The sequence below is a fragment of the Phalaenopsis equestris genome, unplaced genomic scaffold, assembly GCF_001263595.1.
Source record: "Phalaenopsis equestris unplaced genomic scaffold, ASM126359v1 Scaffold000226, whole genome shotgun sequence".
NCBI lineage: Eukaryota > Viridiplantae > Streptophyta > Magnoliopsida > Asparagales > Orchidaceae > Phalaenopsis > Phalaenopsis equestris.
Window position 1 is genome coordinate 975,151 of NW_018164668.1, and position 26,753 is coordinate 1,001,903.

Below are 26,753 nucleotides of genomic sequence, written 5' to 3' on the forward strand. Positions count from 1 at the left end.
TAGGCTACTAAAGAAGTTTTCTAGACCTCAACCAAAAGTGAGGTCAACACTATGATAACACCATAATAACAACACTTCAATACCACAAATCATCATAGTACAACCAAATTATCATCTTAATAACACCAGAATACAACGTAGATATCACCATAATAACGCTGAATCAACAATATTAAAACAAAAAAAATAAGTCCATAATAACACCAAAATATTTCCTTAAGGTTACAACATAAATACCATAATAACACCAAATCAACGACATATACCAAAATATGTCCATAAGAACACCAAAATATCACGGATACAACATAGACATCATCATAATTACACCGAATCAACAACCTAATAACACCAAAATATGTCCATAATAACACCAAAATATGTGAAGACAAATTAGAACCCAAATAACACAAAAATATATCCAGAATATAACTTAGATATCACCATAATAACATTGGATCAACTATAGAATAACATTAAAATGTCCATAATAACACAAAAATATGATGATACAACATGGATATCATGATAACACAATAATAGTAAAGGCATACTAACACCAAAATAATCCATAATAACACCAAAATATGTCCTGAATACAATGTAGATATCATCATAATAAAATCGAATCAACATCCTAATAACACCAAAATATGTCCATACTAACCAAAACATGTGAAGTCAAATAGAATCTAAATAACACCAAAATATATCTAGAATACAATTTAGATATCACTATAATAACACCAATTTAACAACACAATAACAGTAAAATATGTCCATGATAATACCAAAGTATGTTCTTAAGGATACAACATAGATATCATAATAACACTAAATCAGCAACAGACCAACGCCAAAATATGTCTAGAATACAACGTAGATATCATTATAATAACACTGAATCGATGACCTAATAACACTAAAATATTTCCAGGATACAACATAAATATCATCATAATAACATTGAATAAACAATAAAATAACACCAAAATGTCCATAATAACGCCAAAACCCGCTTCGGAAGGACTTTTGAATTTACGTATATATATATATATATATATATCATAATAAGACGAAATCAATGACAAACTAACACCAAACTATGTCCATAATAATACCAAAATATGTTTAGGATACAATGTATATATCATCATAATAACATCAAAATATGTCATAATAAAACCAAAATATATTCAGGATAAAATATAAATATCACCATAATAACATCAAATCAACAGCATAATAACACCAAAATAACTTTATAAAAACAAAAAAAATGTGTCCAGACAAATTAGCACCCCAACAACCTCAAAATATGTCTAGGATACAACGTATATATGTCCATAATAACACCAAATTAACAACAAAATATGTCTGAAAAAATTAGTTATTACACCAAAACATGTCTAGGACACAACATACATATCACCATAATAACACCGAATCAATAACAAAATAAAGCAATGTTACCACCAAATGATTATTATATTCAAATTAAATGAAAGAACACCTAATCAACAACAAAATTCCACCAAGTTACATTTATAATAACACAATTGCCACAAGATCACCAAAGTTGAACTAAATTATCATCGTAATAAAGCCTCAACTAGATTGCAACTGAGATGCCCCATAATAACACCAAATTAACACCTATACATAGTCAAATTACCATAAAAAACATATATGAAAACACCAATTCAACATCAAAATTGCACCATATTACCACCATATTAACAAAAAATCAACACCAAAATAACATAATATAAACCCTAATAAATATGCATAATAACATCCACTATACACCATTAAATAATCAAAATATCACAAGAATACCCAATTAAACATCAAATTAATAACACAATAACACCATATTAACATTCCAATAACACAAACTTAGCGCATAAAACTAAAAAAATTTCCTCCAGAATGTCACAACATTACCCCAATAAAACCATTTCACTTTTGAATAACACCAAATGTGGTGTTTTTGTTGTGTTATTAGTGTGGTTGTGATGATGGGTTAATAATGTGGTTATATAATGATGTTATTAATGCAATATTATAGAATTATTGTGATATAAATATAATTGTATTGTGGTGTTATTAATGTAATAATATGATGTTATTGTCATACAAATGTGGTTGTATTGTGGTGTTATTAGTGTGGTCATATTATGACGTTAATAGTGTGATTGTATGATGTTGTTATTAGTGTAGTATTATGATGTTATTGTGATACAAATGTGGTGTTATTGGTCTGGTTGTAATGTGGTATTAATAATGTGGTTGTATAGTGGTGTTATTAGTGCAACATTATGGTGTTATTGTGATGTAAATGTGGTTATATTGTGAAGTTATTAGTGTTATTGTTATATAAATATGGTTGTATAGAGGTGTTATTAGTGCAGTGTTATAGTTTTATTGTGCCATAAATGTGGTTGTACTATGGTGTCAATAGTGTGGATGTATGATGGTGTTGTTAGTGTGGCGTTATGATGTTATTGTGGTGTTGTTAGTGTTTTGGTATGATGTTATTGTCATACAAATGTGGTTCTATAGTGGCGTTCTTAATGCATTATTATAGTGTTATTCTAATACAAAAGTGACTCTATTGTAGTGTTATTAATGTAATAATACAGTATTATTGTCATATAAATGTGGTTGTATGGTGAAGTTATTAGTGTGGTCGTATTGTGGTGTTAATAGTGTGGTTGTATGGTGGTGTTATTAGTATAGTATTATAGTGTTATTGTTATACTCAATCATGTATAGTGGTGTTATTGGCTTGGTCGTATTGTGACGTTATTATTGCAGTATTATGGTGTTATTGTGATACAACTGTGGTTATATTGTGGTGTTATTAACATGTTATTATGGTAGTATTATGACAGTTTAATAGTACCACTCTACTGCACTCGTGATAAATCCTAAAATCATTATATTGTGGTGATAAGATGAAATACTTTCTCTTCTAATACCAAATCACTATTCCATATGGTTAATTTAGCTATCAAGCTTGTCATTTAACAAAGCAAGTAAAATTTATATGAAATAATGCTTATCTTGGTTACATAAATTTATGAATGCAAGTACAACCACACAGCCAAAATTTTACCTGGATGCTTTTTGTCTACTCCCACACTTTCTGTTATTCCTGATTTTTTTCATTCTTCTATATTAACTTGTTTGAAAACATAAAAAAAAAATACATGAGTTCTGACCCCAAAAACTAAATTTTTAGGTAACACTTATTTTAAAAAACCTAAATATCACAAAAGTTATCACCAATGGTGAGAGAGAGAGACTGCGAATGCTTCTCGTCCGACGACAGATAATGCGAGGGATTTCAAACGAACCAAATCCTAGCTACCAAAATCATGGGTAAAAATCACTTTATGAAACACTACCTAATGATGATGGAAGAAATTAGAGATTCAAGATACTTGAAAAATTCGGGCCGGGTCACATCACAACATATACATATACACGTTTTGGAAATTCGAACTCGTGTTGCAACATTTACTCCCATCCTACACTCAATGCAACTCTCTTTTCGTTTCATCGACAATCAGTAAAAATGCTTGAAAAGGTATGGCGATGAACGGAAGCTGATAGAAGTAGAGGGAGAGTTTCGAGCTAAGGGCAAAAATGGCTTTTCGGTTGTGCCATCGCCCTCTTCGGCTCTCCTTCGGCTCTCACAACGGCAGGGGGAAGACGCAAACTCTCCGTCACTTTCGATGCTCATCCGTCAACCAGACAACCGAACCCCTCGACGCTCGCAAGGCAATTTCCTCAACTTAATCTGATTTAGCTTCGCATTAGCAGAGTGCAGTCAAAACTATTCCATCTCCTAGTTCTGGATTGGCGATTTCTAGATAATAGGTTTTGTTTGTGAATTTGATTGTTTGCTGGATGGATGGTTTAATGTATGCTGCATGCTGGATTAATATTCATGGCGATAGAGGGATGTATCGTCTTGAGTGAAATTCTTTGGCACATACGGTTAACAATAGCTCACATGAGAGGTGTGTTTTTTCATGGTAAATTGGAGAAACGGAAAGACCAAGGGCCGGAAGTAATTGAAATGATTTAGCTGCGGGTCTTCTGTACGAAGTATGTCCTTTTCTTAGCTACAGTGAGCATTAGTGCATTTTATTAGACATGAATTATGGAAATGGTTCTACTAGGCCTGCATGTTAGGTGTTGTTAGCATAGTATGTCAAGGGACGATCAATGTTTTGTTGAATTGTTCCTCTCATAAGATGGGAGATTAACAAACAAGATGTCTAATGTCGAATGTTAGTACTTGGTATACTAGGAGGCGAAGATCAGTGGAAATATTAGGGTTGGGTAATGTTGAGCGGCCTCTCTCCATCCTTCATATAGGAGGGGATACCGAATGATTTGGATGGCTAGCTGCAAACATCCGACATTGGCCAACTTTACCCGACTTTGGAGATGGCGGCATTGAGTGTTGGGCGCTGATAATCAGAGCTTTAGAATTCTCCGAGTTTGGCAATTTTATCAACCAAAGTTTTCTCTGAGTTCTCTCTTGATTATACGGAAATATGATCTATGTATACATTTCTGGATTGGTATGATTTTCATTTGAACCAAATAATAAGGCACTTATCTGACAGTCTGATTTGATTTTTTGATCATTCAATATTTTTTAGGCAATTTAGCATTTTAGTGATATCAAAATTAAGATGCCTTCTGTTTGTTTGTGTTGTCAAGATGCACATTTCTAATATAAGCATCCAAAATTCAAAGCTCCTGTATTTCTCAATTGACTTGTAAAGTTTTTAAGTAAACACCTCATGTTTGCTTCATGTCCATTTGGAATCGGATTAAGGTGTTCTTGATAGTGCTGTTTCATTTCATCAAGATGTTGATTTTGAATATAAGTAAGTTGAAATTGTTATTTCAGTTAATTTTAAAGTAAATTATTGAAGTTGATGATTTGAATATTTGGGCACTTTGAAATATGAAAGTTTCCGTAAATATTCATGTTTAATTGAATAAACTTTTTTTGTTACACATTAATGTTTATCTAATTCTTTTTACTATTCTGTATGATTTTGTTATTTGAATTGTGTTCCATTTGGCACTGTTTGCAGTCAAGCTTTGAGATCGTGACCTCAATTTGTAACTCACACCCAATCTTTTGTCTTTTTTTTCTTCTTAATGTTATTGGAGTTATGAATTATACTCGAAGAATAAGCTAGAACATAACATCATTTACTTATTTTGATTTTATAGGATGTAGGTGGGAGGTACGATGAAAAATGATATAACAAATGGAATTGACAGTGGAACGGGGAGGACGAGAAATCCTGTGCCAGATGCATCAAAACCTAGGAAAATTCACAGATATCTCGATTGTGCATTGTCTTTCCGTATTACAGAAATATTACACTGTCAGAAAAATGAGGAATATACTTGGCCCTATGATTGTAGTTGGTTTATTCTTGGATATTGAGGCAGTGAAGAAGGTGGTAACAATTTGTTCTAGCACTACCTTAGAGAATTTAGAATACGCAAGGCTGATATTGAGACAGGTTCCTAATCTCGATACTTTCACATATAATTCTGTAATTAGAGGATGCTTGCAAAGTAAAATCCCATCTAGAGCCTTAAGTTTGTACTATTGGATGCTATTGAATGGTGTCTTCCCAGACAAGTTTACATTTCCTTTTGTTCTTAAGGCTTGTGCTGGCACCAATGCCATCGCAGATGGAGAAAAGGTTCATTGCAGAATTTTCAAGAGTCCACTAAGCTTGGACCTATTTGTGCAAGCCTCCATTCTTGCTATGTATTCCAAGTGTGGTGAGGTAGAAATGGCACGCCTTACTTTTGATTTCATGCCCCATAAAAGTTTGGTGAGCTGGAATACTATGATTGATGCCTATGTTAAACATGGATATATGGATTCCGCTCTTGAACTATTTAATCTAATGCCAGAACGTGATGTTTTCTCTTGGAATGTTATGATTGATGGGCATGCAAAGCACGGGCAGATAGAAATTGCTAGGTACTTTTTCAATGCGATGTTTGAGAGAGATGGTGTTACTTGGAATATTATGATTGATGGTTATGCCAAATGTGGAAATGTGAAATTTGCTAGAGAGTTTTTTGATATAGCACCATTCAAGGACATAGTTACTTGGGGTATCATGATAAACGGATATGTGATGAGTGATCATATTGGTGTGGCTCATAGTTTGTTTGAAAAAACACCCTATAAAAGTCTAGTTACGTGGAATAGTTTGATCTGTGGTTATGCCAAGTGCGGTGATATGATAGCAGCACAAAAAATGTTTGAATTGATGCCATTCCGGAATCAAAAATCATGGAATATTATGCTTGATGCTTATGTCAAGTGTGGAAAGATAAAACATGCAAATCAAACATTTTGTGCAATGCCCAATAAGGATGTTGTATCGTGGAATATTTTAATCGACGGACATTCTAAACTCGGAGATATGGAAATAGCAAGAGAGCTTTTTGATACTATGCCATATAAGGATGTTGTCTCATGGAATGCAATTCTTGGTGGATACAAACAAAATGGGCATCCGAAGAAGATGTTTGAACTTTTTGTTAAGATGCAAGTTCTGAAAGAAACACCTGATTGTTCTACTTTAGCCATTCTTCTTTCTGGTATTGCTGATTTGGGCCTTTTTTTTCATGGTAGACAGGTCCATGCTTATGTATGTAGGAAATACTATTCATTAGATAGTACTATTGGAGTTGCGCTTATAGACATGTACTCCAAATGTGGATTTGCTGGAAACTCTATGAGGGTTTTTGATATGATAACCTCAAAAAATTTGGATCACTGGAATGCTCTGCTCTCCGGACTTGCTTCGCTCGGCTGCTGTAACTTGGTTGTTACTATGTTTGCACATATGTGTCTTTCGATTGTTAGACCGGATGATGTTACATTTGTATCCATTTTAAAAGCCTGTAGCCATTCAGGCCTGGTATCAGATGGCTTTGAATATTTTATAATGATGAGGGAAAGTTATGGAATAACTCCAAACGTCCATCATTACGGATGCATGGTTGATCTTCTGAGTCGTTCGGGGCGTTTAGAGGAGGCTGTTGAGTTAGTAAGAAACATGCCGGTGAAGGCCAATGATGTTGTTTGGAGGGCCCTTCTCGGTGCTTCGAGGACCCATGGAAACATTGAGGTGGCTAAACTTGCGGCGAGGCACCTCATTGAGCTTGTACCGAACGATAGCAGCGCTTATGTACTCTTAGCTAACATATATGGAGATAAAGGTCGATTTGGAAGTGTGCAAAACGTGTGGAGGATCATGAAAGAGAATGAGGTTTTAAAGAACACGGCTTGTAGTTACATTGAATTGCAATGCGAGCTTCATCAGTTTACTGCAGGAGATGCTTCACATCCTCATGTCCTGGAGACTCTTCTTGTACTGAATGGAATGATTGAAGGGCTATCACTCTATTGGTTGGAAATAAACTATGAATTGATGGAATGTAATTAGAAGGGTGATTTTTCTCCCTTGAAAAGCTTTTTTGTGGTTTGTAGCCGTACAAGGGAATTTCCTGGTTAAGGCTTGATTTTTGTGCAGTAAACAGTGAATTATGTTTATTATTATTTTTTGCCATTCAGCTTATCATGCCCACGTTAATGCATCTTTGGAGATCATAATTATTGGGGAAGGGAAATTGTGACCATAATAGTTTAAAATTGAAATTAATTTTGCTATTTTCTATGTAACTTGCCCTTAACGCATTACTTTCTTAAGGAAATTTAGTTCAATATTTGAAGTAGACAGGGCAAAGTCTGATCTTGCATAGTTTAGTGAAATGAACACTAGATTAGAATAGATCTGAAAATGATGTAAAATCATGATTGACCTGTTTGTTATGTTACTTCTTTCATGCATATATGTGATATGATATGCTTAGGCATCAAGCTAAGACTTGAATTCATTTCGCACTATTAGTATCACAAAAATATTTAATCATATTCTTACTTTGTTAGCACCCACAAGGAATTATTATATGCATCATGTCACTAATTATGATATAATTTGTTAACTTTAATTTTAGCCAATGAGAAAGTTTCACAAAGCTTTTCATAAAAATTGAACATATGTGAGTGGAGTTAAATAAATCGTTCAAGAACACTATAAACTTTTGATTTGTTTTATATAAAGCCACAAATATATCTTTTAGTGGTTTTTTTTAGTCTTGATTGCCATTTTTTGTTGTGTTGTTTTGTGTGTATTTTTTCATTGTTTGTGGCAAGTGAGCACTGAGCTCTATCTTATCCGGCCCTAAAATTTTTAGAATTCATAACTTAATACCACTAAACTCTAATTAATGTTGCATTTGAAATTGTCTTTACTAAAATAATACTTTTATATTAATTTTGGTGCATTGGGATTTGCAAAATTGCTTTTTTGTTCTTTTCATGATGTGAAAACTATATTTCAATTGTTATAGATAATTACAATTGTCGCGAAGATGAATATGTGGGAAAAAGTAAGATAAATTAAAAAATGCATGTTAAAGGAATGATTGGAGTGACATTTATTGAACTTAAGGTAAACAGAAGTACATTTAGGCTTTTGAAACATTGACAATGAAAGGTTGTAAATATAGGAATTAAAGAAGTAAATAAATTATTGTTAGAAGATTATGATTGAGAAGATAGAGATCTACAATAATGGTGATAATAATTGTTCAAAATGATTTATGATTAAGAAGTTTAACATTTCAAGCAACATTTAGTTATAACTTACAATTAGGATTCGTAAAGCCATTATGGTGGTGATGATGATGTTAATGATGATTTTAACTATTTAGTAAAATTAAGATTAAGATATTCTATTTAAATTGTAAGCCCATATTAGTATTTTTTTTTTCAACGAACAATTTCCTAGCAGTTTTATACCATATGGACACAACCCTTGCAACACTTTAGAAAACAATCGTTACATGACATTACCAAATGCTATTTTTTTTACTCGGTAGCAACTCGAGACTATACAACATGATGCATCACAGTACAATAGAAAATAGGTGTATTTACATACATACCACCCTATTCCTACAAATTTACATATGTAACACCTAAACTTTGCTTTTTACATTTGTAACATCCAAATATTTTATATCACATAAAAAATACCACTATTTAAACTTTTAAAAGTTGAAATACACCTTTTCATTCATATGTTGGGTGGTATAAATATAAAAATTAAAGTTTGGGTGTTAGATAAGTAAAGATATAAGAATTGGGTGGTATGCATGTAAACCTTCATAGAAGATAACAATGCTAAATGGAGCCTTAGACAATTATGGTTGCGAGAAAAGGCTTTTACAAAAGGGATTGTAACTGATCTTTAGTTAATGATCATACGCGTTATTATAAAGCAAATAATTATTTTTCTAAAACTGGTTTCTTTTTATCTAAAAATGGAATAATGATATTATTGCTTTGATACACCATCATCAGATAACATCGATAGAAAGGCTTGCCTATAATACATATTGAAGATTATCATGCTTAATAAAACTAGGAATGATAAGTCTGATACACCAAAAATGCATGATTAAGGTCCATATAGAGCAGGAGGTAGAAATTCAACCCTAAATAGTTGAATTTAAGATGCTTTGTGGCTGATTTTTGTTAAGGTTTCGAGCAATAAATTTCATTAACCATTAATATGTAATTAGTTTTAGAATACGTTGTATGTTTACCCTTGAACGGCACTATATAATGATCCCTTCCTTTTTTTCTTTTTATTTATCTTGTCATATACATATGACGGAGCCTAAAGTCAAAATAACAAAAGCATTGTTGTTATACAATATTCAAATTTTCCATGAGGGATTTTGCCTTCTAAACATTTTGAAATCCTCTCAAGTGCCTTTTATGGAATGTTTTTTTTAATATTATTTTCTTTTTGGAAAAAAATTACTTAAATTTCATTTGTATTTATCAGGAAATACTTTGAAAAAGATTGTTTAAGATAATAAATAGAAATGTTCTAAAATCTACATTTGATGGTGTTGATGCATTGAGTTGTTATCACAATGCCACAAGTCAAGGCATAATTTCATGTTAATCTCAATTGTAGGCCAAAAATGCTCCTAATTACAGTTTTTCTTATAATTTTTTTTACAAGAATCATTACTTCATTAGCTCCTTTTGATAAATTCCAATTATATTCAACTTTGTATTTGCAGCTTGTGTTGGAAGTTAAAGATAAGCTTGAGAAAGAACATCCAAGTTTGCTGGTCGGAAAAAATGGAAGAGATGATGAAGAAATGATTCTTTGGTTTTTGAAGGATAGAAAATTTGTCGTTGAAGATGCTCTTACAAAACTAACGAAAGCTATCGTATCCTACAAATAATTTGTTCTATGACCTTTTTGGTTAATATTTTGTTTTATGTGAAAAAAAAAAAGATAATTTATAGCCGCATTTTCCTATGTTATGGTTTGGTTTAAGGATTTTATGTTTCTCAAATAAATGAACCAAGTATTCTTAACGTGTTCTACTTATAGAATGATATTAGCGTTTTTACATTTTTCTTATTGCAAAATGCATATTAATGAGTTATTGTTAAGCAAAATAGGTTAGTCCCAAAACATGTGATTTTACTGGTTCTTATTGCCTATTTTATTTATTTCTTTCGTCTACTTTTGATTTTAAAAAGAAGGTAGACAAATTCGCATTGTTCAATTTGATAGGCTTGTACAATGGTTAGATTATCTTTAGAGGCATTTACATTGCTACCGCACTATTCTTATGTATTTTCATATCTAACACCTAAACATTGATATTTATGTGCACGCCACTCAAATCTTTAACATCACATCAAAAATACCACAATGACTACCTTTTTAAAAGGGAAATATACGTTTTCATGCATAGGTTTATGACACCAAAGTTTTATAAGTGGAAATATCAAACTTTTAGTGTTAGATATGTAAATAATTGAGAACTGTGGCATATATGTGTAAATTTCCCTTATCTTTATTGCGACCTAGAAATCATGAGTTTGAACATGGTTAATCTTTAAGGCTTCTATTTTAAGAATGATGTTTTTTTAAATCATTTTTTGTTGATCTTTTTTCATTCTTTGAAATTGAAGAATGATGTGCCCCCTTTTTCCATATTATGGCTTTGATTTAAGGCATTTATATACATACCACCCAAATTTTATGTTTTACTTATCTAACACCTAAACTTTACTTTTTACATTTATACCAGTCCGCTCTTTCATATCACTTCAAAAATATCATTGTTTTAATATTTTAAAAGTGAATTACACCTTTTCATGTATTAGAGAAGGTGACATATATGTAAAAATTGAAGTAGGTGTTAGATATGCATATCCTAAGAATTGGGTGGTATGCTTGTAAATTTTACGAAAAAAAAATTAGCTAAGAAAGCTGTTCGCTCATAAAGCAACTAAGAGATGAAGTATTCAGGAAATGATTGGAGAGAGTGATGCTGAAAAATAGTGGCCGAGCGTACAATCCTAAAGAGGTATGAGAAGCTGAAAGTCGAATTATTGAATGAAACCGTACATGCATAAGTTGCTTAACGTGAACATGTGAGTGTATTAGGCAATAGAAAATCTGGGTAGGGATTAATTTTTAGAGTCTTACCCCTACATGGAAAAGAAGCCTTAACAGGGAGCTATGGTGACGAAAAAAATAGGAATAATTAACCACAATGAGAGGGAACCAAGAGACCATAATAGGAGAGGACCCTAAGTTCAGCAGTTAAGAGAGAAGAGAGAGACCAGGAGAGAAACTTTAATTCCAATTCATTCATTAATAACTACATCATTTCCTGAATAGTGCATCTCTTGTTTGCTTTAAGGTTCTTTTTTTAAGTTAATTGAACGGATAACTTACTTCTTTTAAGTTTAGTCATTTAATAGTTGGAGTTGTTTGGGATTACTTTTGATTTTTTCTTTTGATTTTATTTTGTTTATGCTTTTCTTCGAAATAAATTATGTGGTATGTTAGAAAATGTTTAGCTGTTTTTAAAAACACTTGAAACAACTTTTAATGCTTAGTATTTTAAAAAAAAGCTAATTTATATTTTTAAAATAAAAAAAATAAAAAAAATTAAAATATACAAAAAATACTCTAAACAAATACGTTCTTAAAATAAAAGTAAAGTAAAAGGTGATTCCGAACAAGCCCTTAAAATAGAGGCTTCGTTGTCCATTGTTGTGCGGCCGGTCATTTGTTTATCATGTTCGATCCACATTTACCCTATCTCGGCCCTTAATACCTCCGTTTTCACACTGTAACTCCCCGTTTGCTTTTTGCACTTTGGTTATTGTTATTACTGGGACATCCTCATAGCATCGTTCGCTTCGCTCGCTTGCCCACTTTTCATCTCTCTTATCTTGATCCCTCTGCCCTAATTTCTCGAGCAGCTCCTATGTGCAAAGCTGAGGTATCCAATGGGCGGTTCCTTCTATCTTCATTCTTCAATCTTTGTTCTCTCTGCATAAAAGGGAGGTACCTTCAATTGATCTCTTTGTCCTGATTTATGTAGGTTTGTTATTTGCCTATTGTGTGATTGCATAGAGAATATCAAGGAGTTTCACATTTATGCTTTTGTCATCGTTTCTATCAGTGTGTATTTATCCAAATTTTTAGTTTTCTATGGAAATTTTAATATCTCTGCCCAAATATTTTGGAGTCTTTTTGGTGGGTTTTTGATATCTTTGCGTAAAAGAGTTTCAAGTATTATGTGGGGATTTAATTTTTTCTACCTTGCGTCGTTAGAGATTTCGATCTCTTTGCCCTTATTTTTTGAATCTAATCTCTGTGGGGATTTGATTTTTCCTAAGATGTGTATTTAATTGTTGAGTATAACACTGGTAAAATTTGCATACGATGTGTATTTAATTGTTGAGTCACTGGTAAAATTTGCATACCTAGCACACAATTTAGACAGGTTTAGGAAATTTACATACCCTAACTCATGATTCTATAAAGTTTAGGGAAATTTAAATGCCTAGCACACTATTCTTATGTGTTTACATCATGTGTACTTACACATGAATATAGCAGCTGCATGCGTAAATATGGAAGTTTGAGAAGAATAATAGCTTTATTTGTGCATATTTATCTGATGAGTATAGCACTTTGCTGCTTATGTGGTAATAATGTTTATTTTGATGTGGTATTAAAGATTTGATTGGTATGTGTATAGATATGAAAGTTTAGGTGTGAGATGAAAATTCATTAGAATTGTGTGCTATGTATGTTAATGGAGCTTGTTGGATGAATTGACAATGTGGTGTTAGTGTATGGTTATTGGATGAAAGTTTAGCTTTGCTTTGTTTTTATGTGACAATGTTGGAAGAATAAATGAATGAATTTTAGTGCTTGTTCTTGGGTTGGTATGCCAGAGGCAGCGTAGGCATGATTGAGAGCTGAACCAGACCGGTCAGCATTGTTTATGGATTGGTCTAGCAGAGAGGCTGGACCAGCTAGTGCTTCTTATGGCCTGGGGGGTTGTGACCCCCTATCTCCCCTCCTATTTACCTACTACTATAAATATGTCATGTTATGTTCATTAGGTTTTAGTTTTTGTGAGTTTTGGTGTGTGATATTTGTTGTGATAGCCGATGTTTCATTTTCTTTTTCCAGGGTTGTATCCGACGGCAAGAAGGTGCTTCTGTTATAACTTGTTCGAGGTGGTGTTTATCATCCCTTTCCCTGACGCGAGTCTCATATGGGAGCCAGTCAGCCAGTCCCTTGTAGGGGGGCTCCACTACCCCCTTATTCCTCTTCGTTCCTTTCCTTTTCTCCTATCTCCTTCTTGCCTTTTTCTCCTCTCATGCCTTTCCTCCCTTCCTAGACCTTTCCTAATTCCAAAACCTTCCTAAAATAAGAGAATTGATTTTTATTCCTTCTCCTAATTTAAATCCTTTCCTAGAAGTCTAAAATCTGATTTAATTTTCTTTCATTAAATCTGAAATCTGATTTTATTTCTTTCCCCATTTTAAAAGTTTTGCCTAAATTCTAAAATCTGATATTATTTCTTTCCTATTTTAAAGTTTCCTAAAATAGAGTCAACTTCTTTTATAAAGAGGAGTTATTGCGTCTAGCGTAAGAGTCTTGTTTTTGGTATCTGAATTCAGGCTTTATCTTAGAGTTTTTTTTTCCTCGAGTGTTGTATCCAATGTCGAGGAAGTGCTCCGCCCATCCCTCGTCTGAGGTGGCCATTGTCTCCAAGAGTTTGAGTGGTGCTCCAGGTATATCTTGGCCTCGCCGAGATATTTATGTGTTCGTCCGTCTTCCTTGCAACCTTGCAGGCCGCTGTCCAGCCCCCTCCTGCATCTAGCAGGCTGCTGTCCTCTACTTTTTTGCTGCTACCAGCCAACCTCCCAACCCTACAACAATCCGCTGTCATTCCTGCCCTCTGCCCAACAATCACCAGTTGCTTCCTAGCCTGCCAAATCACCTTCAACTCCTCCCTACACCTTTGCAAATGGCTGTCCAGCCCCCTTCTGCAGCCATCAGGCCGCTATCCTCTATTTTCCTGTCGTCCCAACTGCTGTCCGGCTACACCCAGCTATTGGCACACCTTCCCGATTTTCTATCCCACCTTCCAATCAATCTCCACCACCCTTGGGATACACTCTCGAGGTGTCCGTTTTTTTGTTTCGTATTTTGGTGATGTTATTTCCAGTTTGTGTGTGTTGTAACCCTCTTTTCTATTAATAAATGTTACTTTTGTGCTTTGGGCTTTCTCCTCTGATATCTTTCTCTGCTTGTTTTCGCTGTTCTGGCAACCGTCCGGTTGCCAGTTCCCACTCCTACCTGCTCCCAGTCAGGCATTCTAGCACCCCTTTCCTCCCCGCCTTACTGTTACAATGTTCCCTCCCCATCCCATGTCCTTGTCTATCCCCCTACATCTCACGCTACCACTAAATGCATTTACTGCCGCTGTTCTCCCTTCCAGGCCGCCTCCACCATCCACGAACAGTCCACCTCCATCTGCCCTTCTTCCACCTGTCAAGCCCCTTCCCGTGTCTTGCCCTCCTTCTAACAACCAACCCCTCCATGCCCCTAACCTGTTGCCTTAGCCCATTATGCCCTAATTCTGGCCGCAGTAACACGATGTCTCTCCTACATATGTCGTTGTAGCTCCCTCAAGTACAACCAATTGCTGTTGCCGGTCCAAATCAGCCCTCCCACTTGCTGTCCAGTTGTCAACCACCACTCACGTCCTCGCACTAGGGTGTGTGTTTCTTTTTCATTTATTTCCCGTTTTGACGAGTCTTTGTTGCAGCTTTTTGAATTTCAACAATAATATTTTCGTTTTATATTGTGATTTTGGTTAACTTCGGTATCATTTGATATCAGAGTTGGCCCAACTTTAGTCCTATCCTACGGTTTCCTAACATCTACCCCCTAAGCCACCACCAAAATTTTTTTTTCCTATTCCCAAACCTTAGTCATATTTTGAGTCAACCCTAATTCCTTTTTGCTAATTTTCAAAATCATCAATTCTAAATAGATTTTTTGCACCTGCAATCAACCTGATACGTTTTCTTTCACCTCTAAAAAAGAAAAAAATCTTCCAATTCCTTAACTCAAATCATGCCACCAAGGTGATACATGACCGAGCTTACCTGGGAAGAGATACGGCGAGAGATTTGTCGCTTTCAAGTTTCAACAGACGCTTGCAAAGATGGATGAGATGACCTAAGGGCTAAGGAAAGGTACCCTCGGCCGAGATTTGGAAAGTCGAATGAGAGAGAGGAGAAGGATCTGAATCCCTTTCATAGGGAGAATTTCGGCGATGAAAAAGACTGACCACGACGTTTTGAAATTCAATATTAGAGGAGGCCTTGAGACGGGTATCTGAATCCCTTCCATAGGGAGAATTTCAGAGATGATGTGTCATTTTGAGAGCACAGAAAATTTGACATCAAAGTGGCTCTACTACAGTTTGATGGAGGTATGGATTTAGAAGACTATTGATCAGCTGCAATCTGTTGAATGCATCTTCAAAAATAAAGATGTGTCAGAGGATAAGAGGGTCAAATTAAGTGCTATAAAGTTGATGATAAGTGTCTCTTTGTGGTGGGTGAACTTACAGAGACAGAGAAAAAAAAATACAACGATAAGATTATCAGGGGAGGGAAGATCAAGAAAACAATGCGGAGGAAATGCCGCATACCCTATTACCACCATGATATGTTTCTGAGATTGCACCATCTCCAATAGAGGGGGATCTGTTAGTAGAGGAATTCATAGAGCAGTTTGATTAGCTGTAGATGAGATGTGATTTGGTCTTACCAAATGAGCATATCATAGCTCGTTATCTGGGGCTTGAAACCCGCTATTAGCAACATGGTGCAGCTGCAACCTTATTCATCACTCGAGATGTCTAGTTTTTAGCATGAAATTGGAGAGACAACAAGAGTAGAGCAAACAACCACCACCAGTTAAGCAACCACCCTCAGTCTGAGACACCAACACGAGCACACCTCAGGGAGCTAAGAAAGTTGGTTTGGATAAGGATAGAGCTTCCCTCAGTGAGAATAAATCTAAGAAGACTAGCACGTTTGCTACAACCCCTGCTAAAAAATATTTCAAATGCCACAGATTTGGACATATTGCCTCTAGCTGCCCGGCGAGCCAAGTCATGTCTTTTACCGAACAGGGCGTTGTGGATGAGATTAGTAATGAGGAGAAAGTTGAGGAACAGGGTGAGGTGTACCATTTTCCACCAGATGAAGGAGAAGCACTTGCGGTTCAATGGATTCTTCAGGATGAGGAAACAGTGGCTTTGCCACAATATCTTCTACACCCGCAACATGGTGGATGGAAGGACATGCAGTCTCATCATCATTAGGGAGAGTAGTAAGATTGTTGATTCTATGCAGATGGTAGAAAATTTGGGTCTCAAGACTTGAAGACACTACCAACTATATTCTGTGACATGGCTGAATGAGACATAATCAACATTGAACATAGGTGTTTAATAGAGTTTTTGATCGGTGGCCAACTGCAGGATCAAGTATGGTGTGACGTGATCACCATGGATGCCTGCTTTTTTTTTTGTTGTGGCGGCCAATGTAATTAGACCGGAGGACTCGGCACGATGGATTCAAAAACATCTATTCTTTCACCAAAGATAAGAAACACATAGTCCTCCCTTCGATCAAGCACGAGATCACAGGCGTCCTCTCCAACAACGCATCTTCAGTGGGACTAGTTATGGTGATGATAGCGGACGACTAGAGTAAAATACAATATCCAGACACAGGACAATCATGACAGAGAGCATTTCAGGATCTCACGGTAGATATCTAACCACTATGGCCAACATCGCTTAAAGAGATTCGGGTTATTCACTTCAGATCAGATTGAATTAATTGTGGTTTACTTTGAGAAGATTCAATACTATATGCATGACGTGCAATCTCAAAAAATTGGAATGAGATGGATGTTTTTTCGTCAGTGGGGAAAACTCGGGTGATTTGGGGATGACACAGTCGTCAGTGGGAGCCAGGTGATACTAGAGCTGCAGTAGAAGATCCTTCAATTCCAGGAGATTACAACAACTAGTCACCATCAGCGTACCGACAAAAGCTTCCCCAACCATAAGAGACCGATGTGGGTGTGATTGAGAGCTGAACTGAACCTGTTCAGCACTTTTTGTGGATCGGTATAACAAGGAGGCTGGATCAACTAGGGCTTCCTGGGCATGGGTGCTATCACTAAGCTCCCCTCCTATTTATCTACTACTATATATGACATTCCCTTTTCCTGCTTATTGTCGTTGCTCCGGCAACCCTCCGGTTGTTGGTTTCCACCCCTACTTGCTCCCAGTCACACATTCTAACACCCCTTTCCTCTTTGCCTTACCTACAGCGTTCCCTCCCCATCGGGTGTCCCTGCCTGCCCCACTACAACTCACGCTACCGCTAAATACTTTAACCTGCCGCTATTCTCCTTTCCAGGCCGCCTACAGCTGTTCACGAACAGTCTACCTCCATCTGCCCTTCCCGTTTTCTTCCCTTGCACCTGGCAAGGCTTGTGCCCCTTCCCGTGTTAGGCCCTCCTTCCAACATCCAACCCCTCCACGCCCCCAGCCTGCTGCCTTATCCCATTATGCCCTAATCCCTGTTGCAGTAACATCAGGTCTCTTCTCCATCTGCTGCCGTATCTCCCTCCAGTACAACCAGCTACTGTCGCCAGCCCAAACCAGCCCTCCCACCTACTGGTCAGTCAGCCACAGCCCCCGTCCTTCTCCTACGGTGGATTTGTGTTTGTTTGTCGTTTATTTTCTGTTTTGAAGTGTCTTTGTTGTAATCTTTTGAATTTCAACAATAATATTTTCGTTTTCTATTTTGATTTAGGTTAACTCCGATATTAAGCACGGTACTTCTTTTTTGTTTGGTGGATTTCATATTTCTTTCAAGTTTAATAGGAATTGATTTTTTATATGAATGGGTGTTGTTCTTTCTGCGGCAGCAATCAACATATACTGTATTTATTTCTTTTCGTCGGAGTATAACGAAATTTGTCTTGTTCATTTTCTAATGTTCAAATTCTATTTGGATGCTTAGCTTTCATGGTTTTGTGCTTATGATTTATTGCTATATATATCCATGACATTTTTGTTTAGTAGATTATTAACATTGTGGCTGCAAGTTATGTGGATCATTATGACGTTTGTTATGAAATAGTTGGTGTCAGTAAAAAGAATTGCTATGCATATCACGATTTTAACTTTAAAAAAATGAAGTAGATCTTTTCATGCATATGTAAGGTGGTCTGTATGTAAAAATTGAAGTACAAATGTTAGATATCTAAATTCATGAGAATTGAGTGGTATACATGTAAATGAGTGGTATACATGTAAATTTTCAAAAAAAAAAAAATCTATATGTTTTTTTCATGTTGGATGTATGGATAGTCTTACCTTCTCCTATCGTTGCGATCTTTTCTTCATTTATACGGTCTATTCCTTTCATCTTTGCAAGAAATGGCGTGAAGAGTTCGGAGTTTCAACTTTGTCAGAAGATTCTGTAAAAGGCGTATATGAAACAGGCAAAGCTTATGTGCATGACTTCACTGATGTCAATGGTAGACCAGTGCTAGTTGTAGTGGCATCCAGGCATTTCCCAGAGGCATGTACATGGTTGTACTATTTTCTAATTTAAGTTGGGGAAAATAACGTACATACTGCAGAATACTAATGTATTTACATATCTAACACCCAAAAGTTAACCTGTGCATGAAACTGTTTATTTCACTATTAAAAATGTACTGATGGTAATTTTGATATCATGTTAAAGAGTTGAGTGGTATGCATGTATATATGAATATTTAGGTGTTATAGACATGTAAATGTATAAGAATTTTGTGGTAGGTTTGTACATGCCCCTTTTAACCATTGCTCTGTTTTAAGCTTGATATAAGATCTCAAAAAGATTTTATAGAAAACTTTTAAAATCTCAAGCGGCACTCAGTAAAAATGAATAGAAATTTATATAAATGCCCATATTGAGAATTCCTTTTTGCAGGATTTATTTTTGCTGTCTTCATAAAAATAACCATCTTCCCAAAGGTTTTGGCATCAACTTTCACCCATTCATGCATACAAACATATGTATAGTAGACGGCGTTATTTCTCGCAGTCGTCTCCTCGCTCGCTCTAGACGACGCGACTGGTGCTCTCTTGCCCGACAGACAGTGTCCACCTCTTCCCTTCCCTGGCGCCCCGCAAAGCCACTCTTTTCTGACTGTGGCCATCTTGTGGGGAAGATGACATCGACGCTCCGTTCCTATGCAACTGCTCTTGCCGACGACTTTTTTATTCCTGCTCGTGTCGCTCTCTCAGGTTCAGAGTCTGATTTTGATATCGGTAAGTCTTGCAACGTTTCACAATCTTTTCACGAGACTTTTGAAGGAGGTAGTGATCACACTTTCATTAAAAAGCTTGACAAAAAATGGAAAGTCTGCTCTTATTCTCACTGAGATTGAAAACCAGCACTCTCACGTTATCTTGGAGTTTTGCTCTATTGGGGAAATTTGTTTATGGTCACCCAAAGTCGGTGATCATTCAGAAAGAGTTTGATGCTATGAAACTATTGGACAATTGAAATATTGGCTTACTTGACGGTCGACATATACTTATTCAGTTATCTCACGATGTCGACTACACTCTTATTTTCTCTCGAAAAGTTATCAAGATCAATAATCGTTTTATGAAAATTCTGAAGTGGACTGTCAAGTTTGATTAAAAGCGGAGCCCCCTATCATTCCTCTTTGGATAAAGTTTTCGGGGTTAAAATTACATCTGTTCACCATGGAAATTCTCTACTCTTTAGCAACGGCTTACGGTAAATCTCTTAAGGTTAATAGTCATACGCTTGCTGTCACCAACCCTTCGTGGCTTGTGTATTAGTTGAGAGAGATATCACTCAACCAGCTCCAGATGAGATATGGATTGACACTACTCAAAATGGGTATTGACAAAAAGGTTGAAATAGAACCACACCTTTCTTATTGCTCTCATTGTAGTATGTTTGACCACAGTTCTAATATTTGCTATTGATTGCATCCTCCTCTAAGACCGAATATCGTTAAAGATAAGTCATTTATCATCCTTGCTGAGAAGGTGCAATCCGATTCTCTTTCCAACACCGTAGTTTCAGATGAAGAACACCATACTACAAGTACAGATACAAATATGCTGATATCACTCCCTGTTATTGAAGAAGGTTCACTTACATGCTAAGACACATAAGAGTGCTCATTCAATCCGATAAAGGATCACCTGGTACAATAAGTTGTTGCTTCTGTTTATAATTTTCAACAACCTACACATATCCGACACACTTTAGATCATTCCACTGATCATGTGAGTCAATCTTCGGATGAGGAATGACGGGTCTATTCTAGAAGGAAGAAGAAGAATGGAGGACGACTCGAGCTCGGGAATTTATTGGATGATACGTTGATTAGTACTGAAAATGACACTCATTTTACTAATTTATTAGTTGACTCCTTCCCTAGAACTAGAGACAGAGGGAATACAAAATTGGGTCGCTCTCCAGCTACCCGATTAGGACGACTCGAGCTCGGGAATTTATTGGATGATACGTTGATTAGTACTGAAAATGACACTCATTTTACTAATTTATTAGTTGACTCCTTCCCTAGAACTAGAGACAGAGGGAATACAAAATTGGGTCGCTCTCCAGCTACCCGATTCTCCATATTTTGACACTTTTTGGTTTTTTCTTTAGGTATCTTGTGTATTTTGTTGTATTTTCTCTTTTTGGAATCATTTGATATGATGATCATCGTGTGGTAACCTCTCACACAATCTATTTGTACCCTACTTTTCATTTAATATATTAGCTTTTGGGCTTTCTAAAAAAAATGTATAGGCACACACACAGATATATATATATATATATATAACCGAAATTTTTATTATATTTATCTCAAAGTAAATCTAATAACTTTGAGATCTGATACGTTATCAATAAAATTTGTCATTTGACACAAATCTCAAGGCAATTAGTACGATTATGAGAGCATATTTTCAGCATTAAATGTTCAAACTCTAATTAAAAATCATTCAGAACTTCGATTTCAACAAGCTTACATCTAACTTGACTGACTTAAGAAGACAGACCAATGACATTAAAATTGGTCCAATCCAAGTCAAATCAAACCCAAATCATGTCATTCTGATAAACTTATTATTAAATTGAGCATCTCGATGAGTCGAGTCCAACGAGCTTAAAATCACTCAATTCCGACTTCGCTAAGGTACTTAAATGTCCATCAAATGTCGCTCAATTGAGGGAATCTTTCCGGACCATCCCATGAAATGATTCAAATTCCTTCCTTATTTGTAGGGAGGTCTTTCCCAAACTATAAATAGAGCCCCAACCCTTCATGAGAAAGGACCAAAAACTTGAACCGAAGAAGCTGAATTATGGTGTCATCCCGATTGAAGACCAGCAAACACATCCCGCTCCCACAGTCGGGACCACTGTCAACCTCCGCTCGCCAACCATCGTCGGTTGCCCCCTACTTGTGGCAATGAAGCATTGTGGGGAGTAAAGATCAACAAGCAAAGTAACAAAGCAATGAGCAGAGTAAAGATCTACGTCGCGTAAAAATATGACACTCTACAAAACAATGCTAAACATTGTGCAACGACACTTCTCGAAGACAATATACCGACACTCCGACAACTACTTCCAATTGTAACTACTTTCGATTGTTGCGCAATCCTTCGACGTACGAACATTATATTTCAAGGAATTTTATAACAATTGCATAGGTGCGGCGTGTAATCACCAACTTATAATAGATCATTCTGACTGAGCTTGGCGGAGTGATTTTTTCCCTTTTCCAGTTTTTTACTTAAAAACTTCTAATATTCTTATTTGTCCCTTTAATCATCCGAGTGTGTGTTGAACTTTCGTGCAACGTTAAAATGCTAAATAATCATTCAACTGCCGAATCTTCCAACATGCATCAAGACCCATCTTATTCAAAAAAATTTACATGAATATTTCAAACATTTTTTTGGGGCATATACATCCATATTACACAATTCTTGTATATATCTACATCTCTAACATCTGAACTTTCATATTTACACGAAATCTTTAACATAAAATATTAAATCCTGCCATCAGTATCTTTTTAATTGTGAAATATACATTTCCATTCATTGATTTATGATACCAAGGTTTTAAAAGTACAAATATCAAGCTTTGGATGTTAGATATGTAAATGCGTAAACAATTTATGTTATGCATGTAGATTTTTCTTTATTTTTTATTGTTGACTACTGTATTACTTGTTAGACTTGTATTTGCATATATCAAGATGTGAAAATGAAAAAAAAAAACTATGGATGTTTGGATATTACAAAAACCTATCGGACAAATCCGCTGTTAGATTTACTTTTCAAGCTCACGAAGATCCAACATTTTCAGAACTATTTAGATAATTGTTTTTCAAATCGGTTTTAATAACAGGCCAACCATATTTTGGCTGCAGAAGCAGGCAACAGCTGAGGATCAGAAGCTTTGTGTGTTCTTGATTGAGAAGGCCTTACATATGCTTCCATATGGATTGGGAGAAATACTTGTAATAGTTGACCTGAGGGGTTTTCGTACAGCAAATGCAGATTTCATTTTTTTTAAATTTTTGGTAACTCCCACTTCTCACTTTGTTTATGTTTGTTCTCTGCTTCTGTTGCAAATATTGAGATTTAGTTAGGGTGAATTGAAATTATGTTCAGAGCTGCGCTGCAGGGCTGTTTGGGAGAGTTACTTCTCCCCATCCCACGGATTCGTGTTCGAGCATGCGAATATCTAATCTACTTGTGATTAGCTGATTATCGCTTAACTTTTAAAAGAAAGGGGGGAAGGAAATATGCATGCATATCACATAATTCTTATATATTTGATATTTAAACTTATGATATGTATATCACATTGGTGTCATAAACCTATGCATGAAATTATGTATCACTTTTAAAGAGATGATGGTTGTGGTATGTTTGATGTAATAAAAAATTTGAGTGTTATGCATATAGATATGAATATTGAGGTGTCAGATATGTAAATATTTTAGATTTGTGTGGTATTGGTATTTTATGTAAATGCCCCTCCAAAAAAAAAAAATGTTAGGAATTGGTTTACTTATCTTGAAGTGCCTTTCATGTTGAATTGACATGTAGCAAAGAATATGTTTTTTTTCTTGTTCACAGTAAAGAATTGCTATTCTTGTCGACATGGAAAGTGCAGAAACTGAAGGAATAATATATATTGAAATTACACAATGCCCTTGTGAGTGTTGAAGCTTTTATAATTGACTAGAATAGCAGTTTTTTTTTAATGAAAAATCACCCTTCATCTGCGTTATCATTTACCATTATGCAGAACCAGACTTTCTCTCTCTACCAAAATCATTCTATTTTGTTGATGGCATCTAAATTGTATTATTATATGACAGTCTTCTTAATTTACTAATACTTTAATGATTTTGCAGATTGATGCACTCTATTATTATTACCCGAAGAGGCTCGGTCAAGTGCTCTTAGTTGATGCACCATTTGTGTTTCAGTCAATTTGGCAGCTTCTTAAGCCATTAATGAAGTCTTATGCGTCTTTGGTATGCAATTTTGCTCAGATTTACTGTTTGCAAGTAGTTTTCAAACCATATTTGCATATCAGAGTTTATATATTCTTGCTTAAATGATTTGAATTGCTTAAGGCCCATTTGGGATCAGTTTATTTTTTGTTTTTATTTTTGTTTTCATTTTTGCTCTTTTTTTTTAATAAAAAATTTGTTATTTTAATTGTTTGGGATCACTTTTATTTTAAAAAATATTTGCTTAGTACTTTTTTTGTTTTAAAAAACAAAATAACTTGTCTTTAAAAACACTCAAAACCTTTAAAAATTATTTTAAGTGTTTTTAAAAACAAATAAACATGTTATGACATATTAAATATGTTTTATAGCAACTTAAAACATAAACAAACTAAAATAAAAATAAAAGATAAAAACAAAAGTCAAAAGTGATCCCAACCAACTCCTTAATATATTTCTTACATGTTTTGATTTTTTTTTATTTCCAAAAATTGAACCAACTTATTTTAAAAAATGATTAAAATAATTCTTAATCATTTTGAGTGTTTATTAAAATATTCATAATATGTTTAAACATGTTGAACATGTTTTATTTAAAAGAAACTATATATAAAAAAGGTTTAAAAATTCAAAAGTAGAGATAAAATAAAATAAAATAGATGATATCGGAGTTAACCCAAATCACAATAAACAAACAAATATTATTACTGTTAAAGCCAATAATGATTAGAAGTTACAACTAATGCACTGAAAGGGGAATAGCAATGACAGATACAAACAAACAATTAAAATTATATCCAAGGAGTGGTTGTTGGTTCGGCGGGTTGGAAGCGGGGAGGCTGGTTGTAGGAGCGGGCGGTAAAAGGTGGCAGTGGGGTAGCAGATGAGGGTAAGTGGGCTGTTATAGGGAAGATGGTGGGGGAAGGAGTTGCTTGTTGTGGAAGATAGCAGGCAATAGGGGACTTATGGTGGGGGCTGGGTGTTGGGAGACCTGGTTGCTGTGGGACTGAAATCAGGTTACAGAAAAGTTGCGACAGGGTGATGGTTCGCGGCTGGAAGTTGCAGGTAGGGTGGGAGGTAGGATGGCCGGGAGATAGAGGGATTGTGGTGGCTGCAGGAGCAGCAAGAGGCGCTATCCTGGAGGTGGGATGGTTGCAGCAGTGATGGTGTCTGCGACAACAGAGACAACAACGGGAAGGTTGCAGGGGATGGGCAGGTCAAGGATAGTCACCATCTCGGAGCGAGATACGACCGTAGCACAACTTATCCTTCGATACAACCCTAGACTAAAAAATAGGAGACGACGACGGCTGTTGCAAGAAATACGAGCAAAATTGAAAAACTATAATATTGGAGTCAAATATATAAGCCCTAGATAACTAGGATTTGGATCTCTCTATAAAAAGAAATGTCAAACCAATGCGGAAGAATTGGTCGGCCCTCCTAGGTTTGGACTGGTTCGGTCCAGACAAAGAAAGTGCAGGACAAGCTCTCGTGGCTCCTCTACCCCCGTGTCAATAAAAGTGATCCCATAAGGCCTTTTCATTGTTACATTTTAATGTTCTTAATCACGTCCACTAGTTTTATTAGGATTTCAATGACACTCTTTGCTTGTATGAATAGACTTTATGAGTTGGTTCAGTCGGATTGATTCGATTGAGTTAGGTTAATTGAGGCTTTAGTTTAATGGGTCAAAAAGCAAATTGGGTCGGGCCAATGGAGTTTATTGGGTGCTCTAAATTCACAGTTCCCATTTTTTTTTCCTAGTTATTTTTATTTATATTTTATATTTGCTAAACAACGATAATTTTTCTGTTGAAGGTGAGATTTTGTGATATGGAGACGGTCAAAAGTGAATACTTCAAAGAAGATACTATACCTGCAACCTTCAAGGGTTGATGCTGCACATCTGGAAGGGTGTTGGTATGTTACTAAGGTTCTTGGAAAACTTGGGCTGGATTGCAATTACTATAATAATTTGAAGCTATCTGCAATATTTTAATTCACAAACCAAACCTTAATATATATATATGTATGTATTTATGTATGTATATATGAGGCATTTATGTACATATCACACAATTCTTATGTGTTTACATGTCTAACATGCAGACATTCATATATAAATGTGCATACCGTACAAATCTTTAACATCGAATAAAAAATAACACTATCACTATCTTTTTAAAAGTGAAATCCACATTTTCATGTATAATTTTATGACATCAAATTGCTAATAACTGTAAATATTAAATTTTGGGCATTAGACATGCAAATACATTAGAATGTGTGGTATTTATGTGTGTGTGTGTGTGTGGGCGCACGCGGGCGCGTTACAGGTAAATAGGAGACCTCGTAGATGCAAATGGCTTGTAATGGATATATTGTTAAAATAAATTATCGATTCAGTAGGTTGTGAGCACTTGAAAATCTTTCACTTGCTCTAAACTTGAAAATTATTTGACGAAAAAAAGAAACTTGCGAAAAGCATTCGACAATCGAAATCGTCAAGTAACCCAAAATTATTCGTCTGCATTGAATATTCTCTCGAAAAAAATTTGCAAACTCGCC

The 26,753-nt window shown here is 35.4% G+C and overlaps 1 protein-coding gene across 2 annotated transcripts; it reads left to right on the forward strand.

Annotated features, from left to right (window-relative positions):
• The first annotated feature begins 3,516 nt into the window (after positions 1-3,516).
• Positions 3,517-26,226, forward strand: LOC110023665 (pentatricopeptide repeat-containing protein At2g45350, chloroplastic). Of its 2 annotated transcripts, XM_020723186.1 has the most exons (6): positions 3,517-3,789; positions 10,237-10,389; positions 19,034-19,180; positions 23,085-23,237; positions 24,081-24,203; positions 26,004-26,226. In XM_020723186.1, the coding sequence occupies exons 1-6, from the start codon at positions 3,655-3,657 to the stop codon at positions 26,079-26,081; spliced, it is 789 nt and encodes a 262-aa protein (XP_020578845.1). In that variant the 5' UTR covers positions 3,517-3,654; the 3' UTR covers positions 26,082-26,226. The 2 variants fall into 2 exon arrangements, with proteins under 2 accessions (XP_020578845.1, XP_020578844.1); XM_020723185.1 differs by lacking the exons at positions 19,034-19,180; positions 23,085-23,237; positions 24,081-24,203; positions 26,004-26,226 and adding an exon at positions 5,269-7,524 and having other exon boundaries at positions 3,720-3,789; positions 10,237-10,321.
• Positions 26,227-26,753: the final 527 nt, after the last annotated feature.

Coding starts and splice junctions, on each gene's coding strand:
- LOC110023665 (XM_020723185.1), top strand. CDS start 5,307: ATGGAATTGACAGTGGAACGGGGAGGACGAGAAATCCTGTGCCAGATG.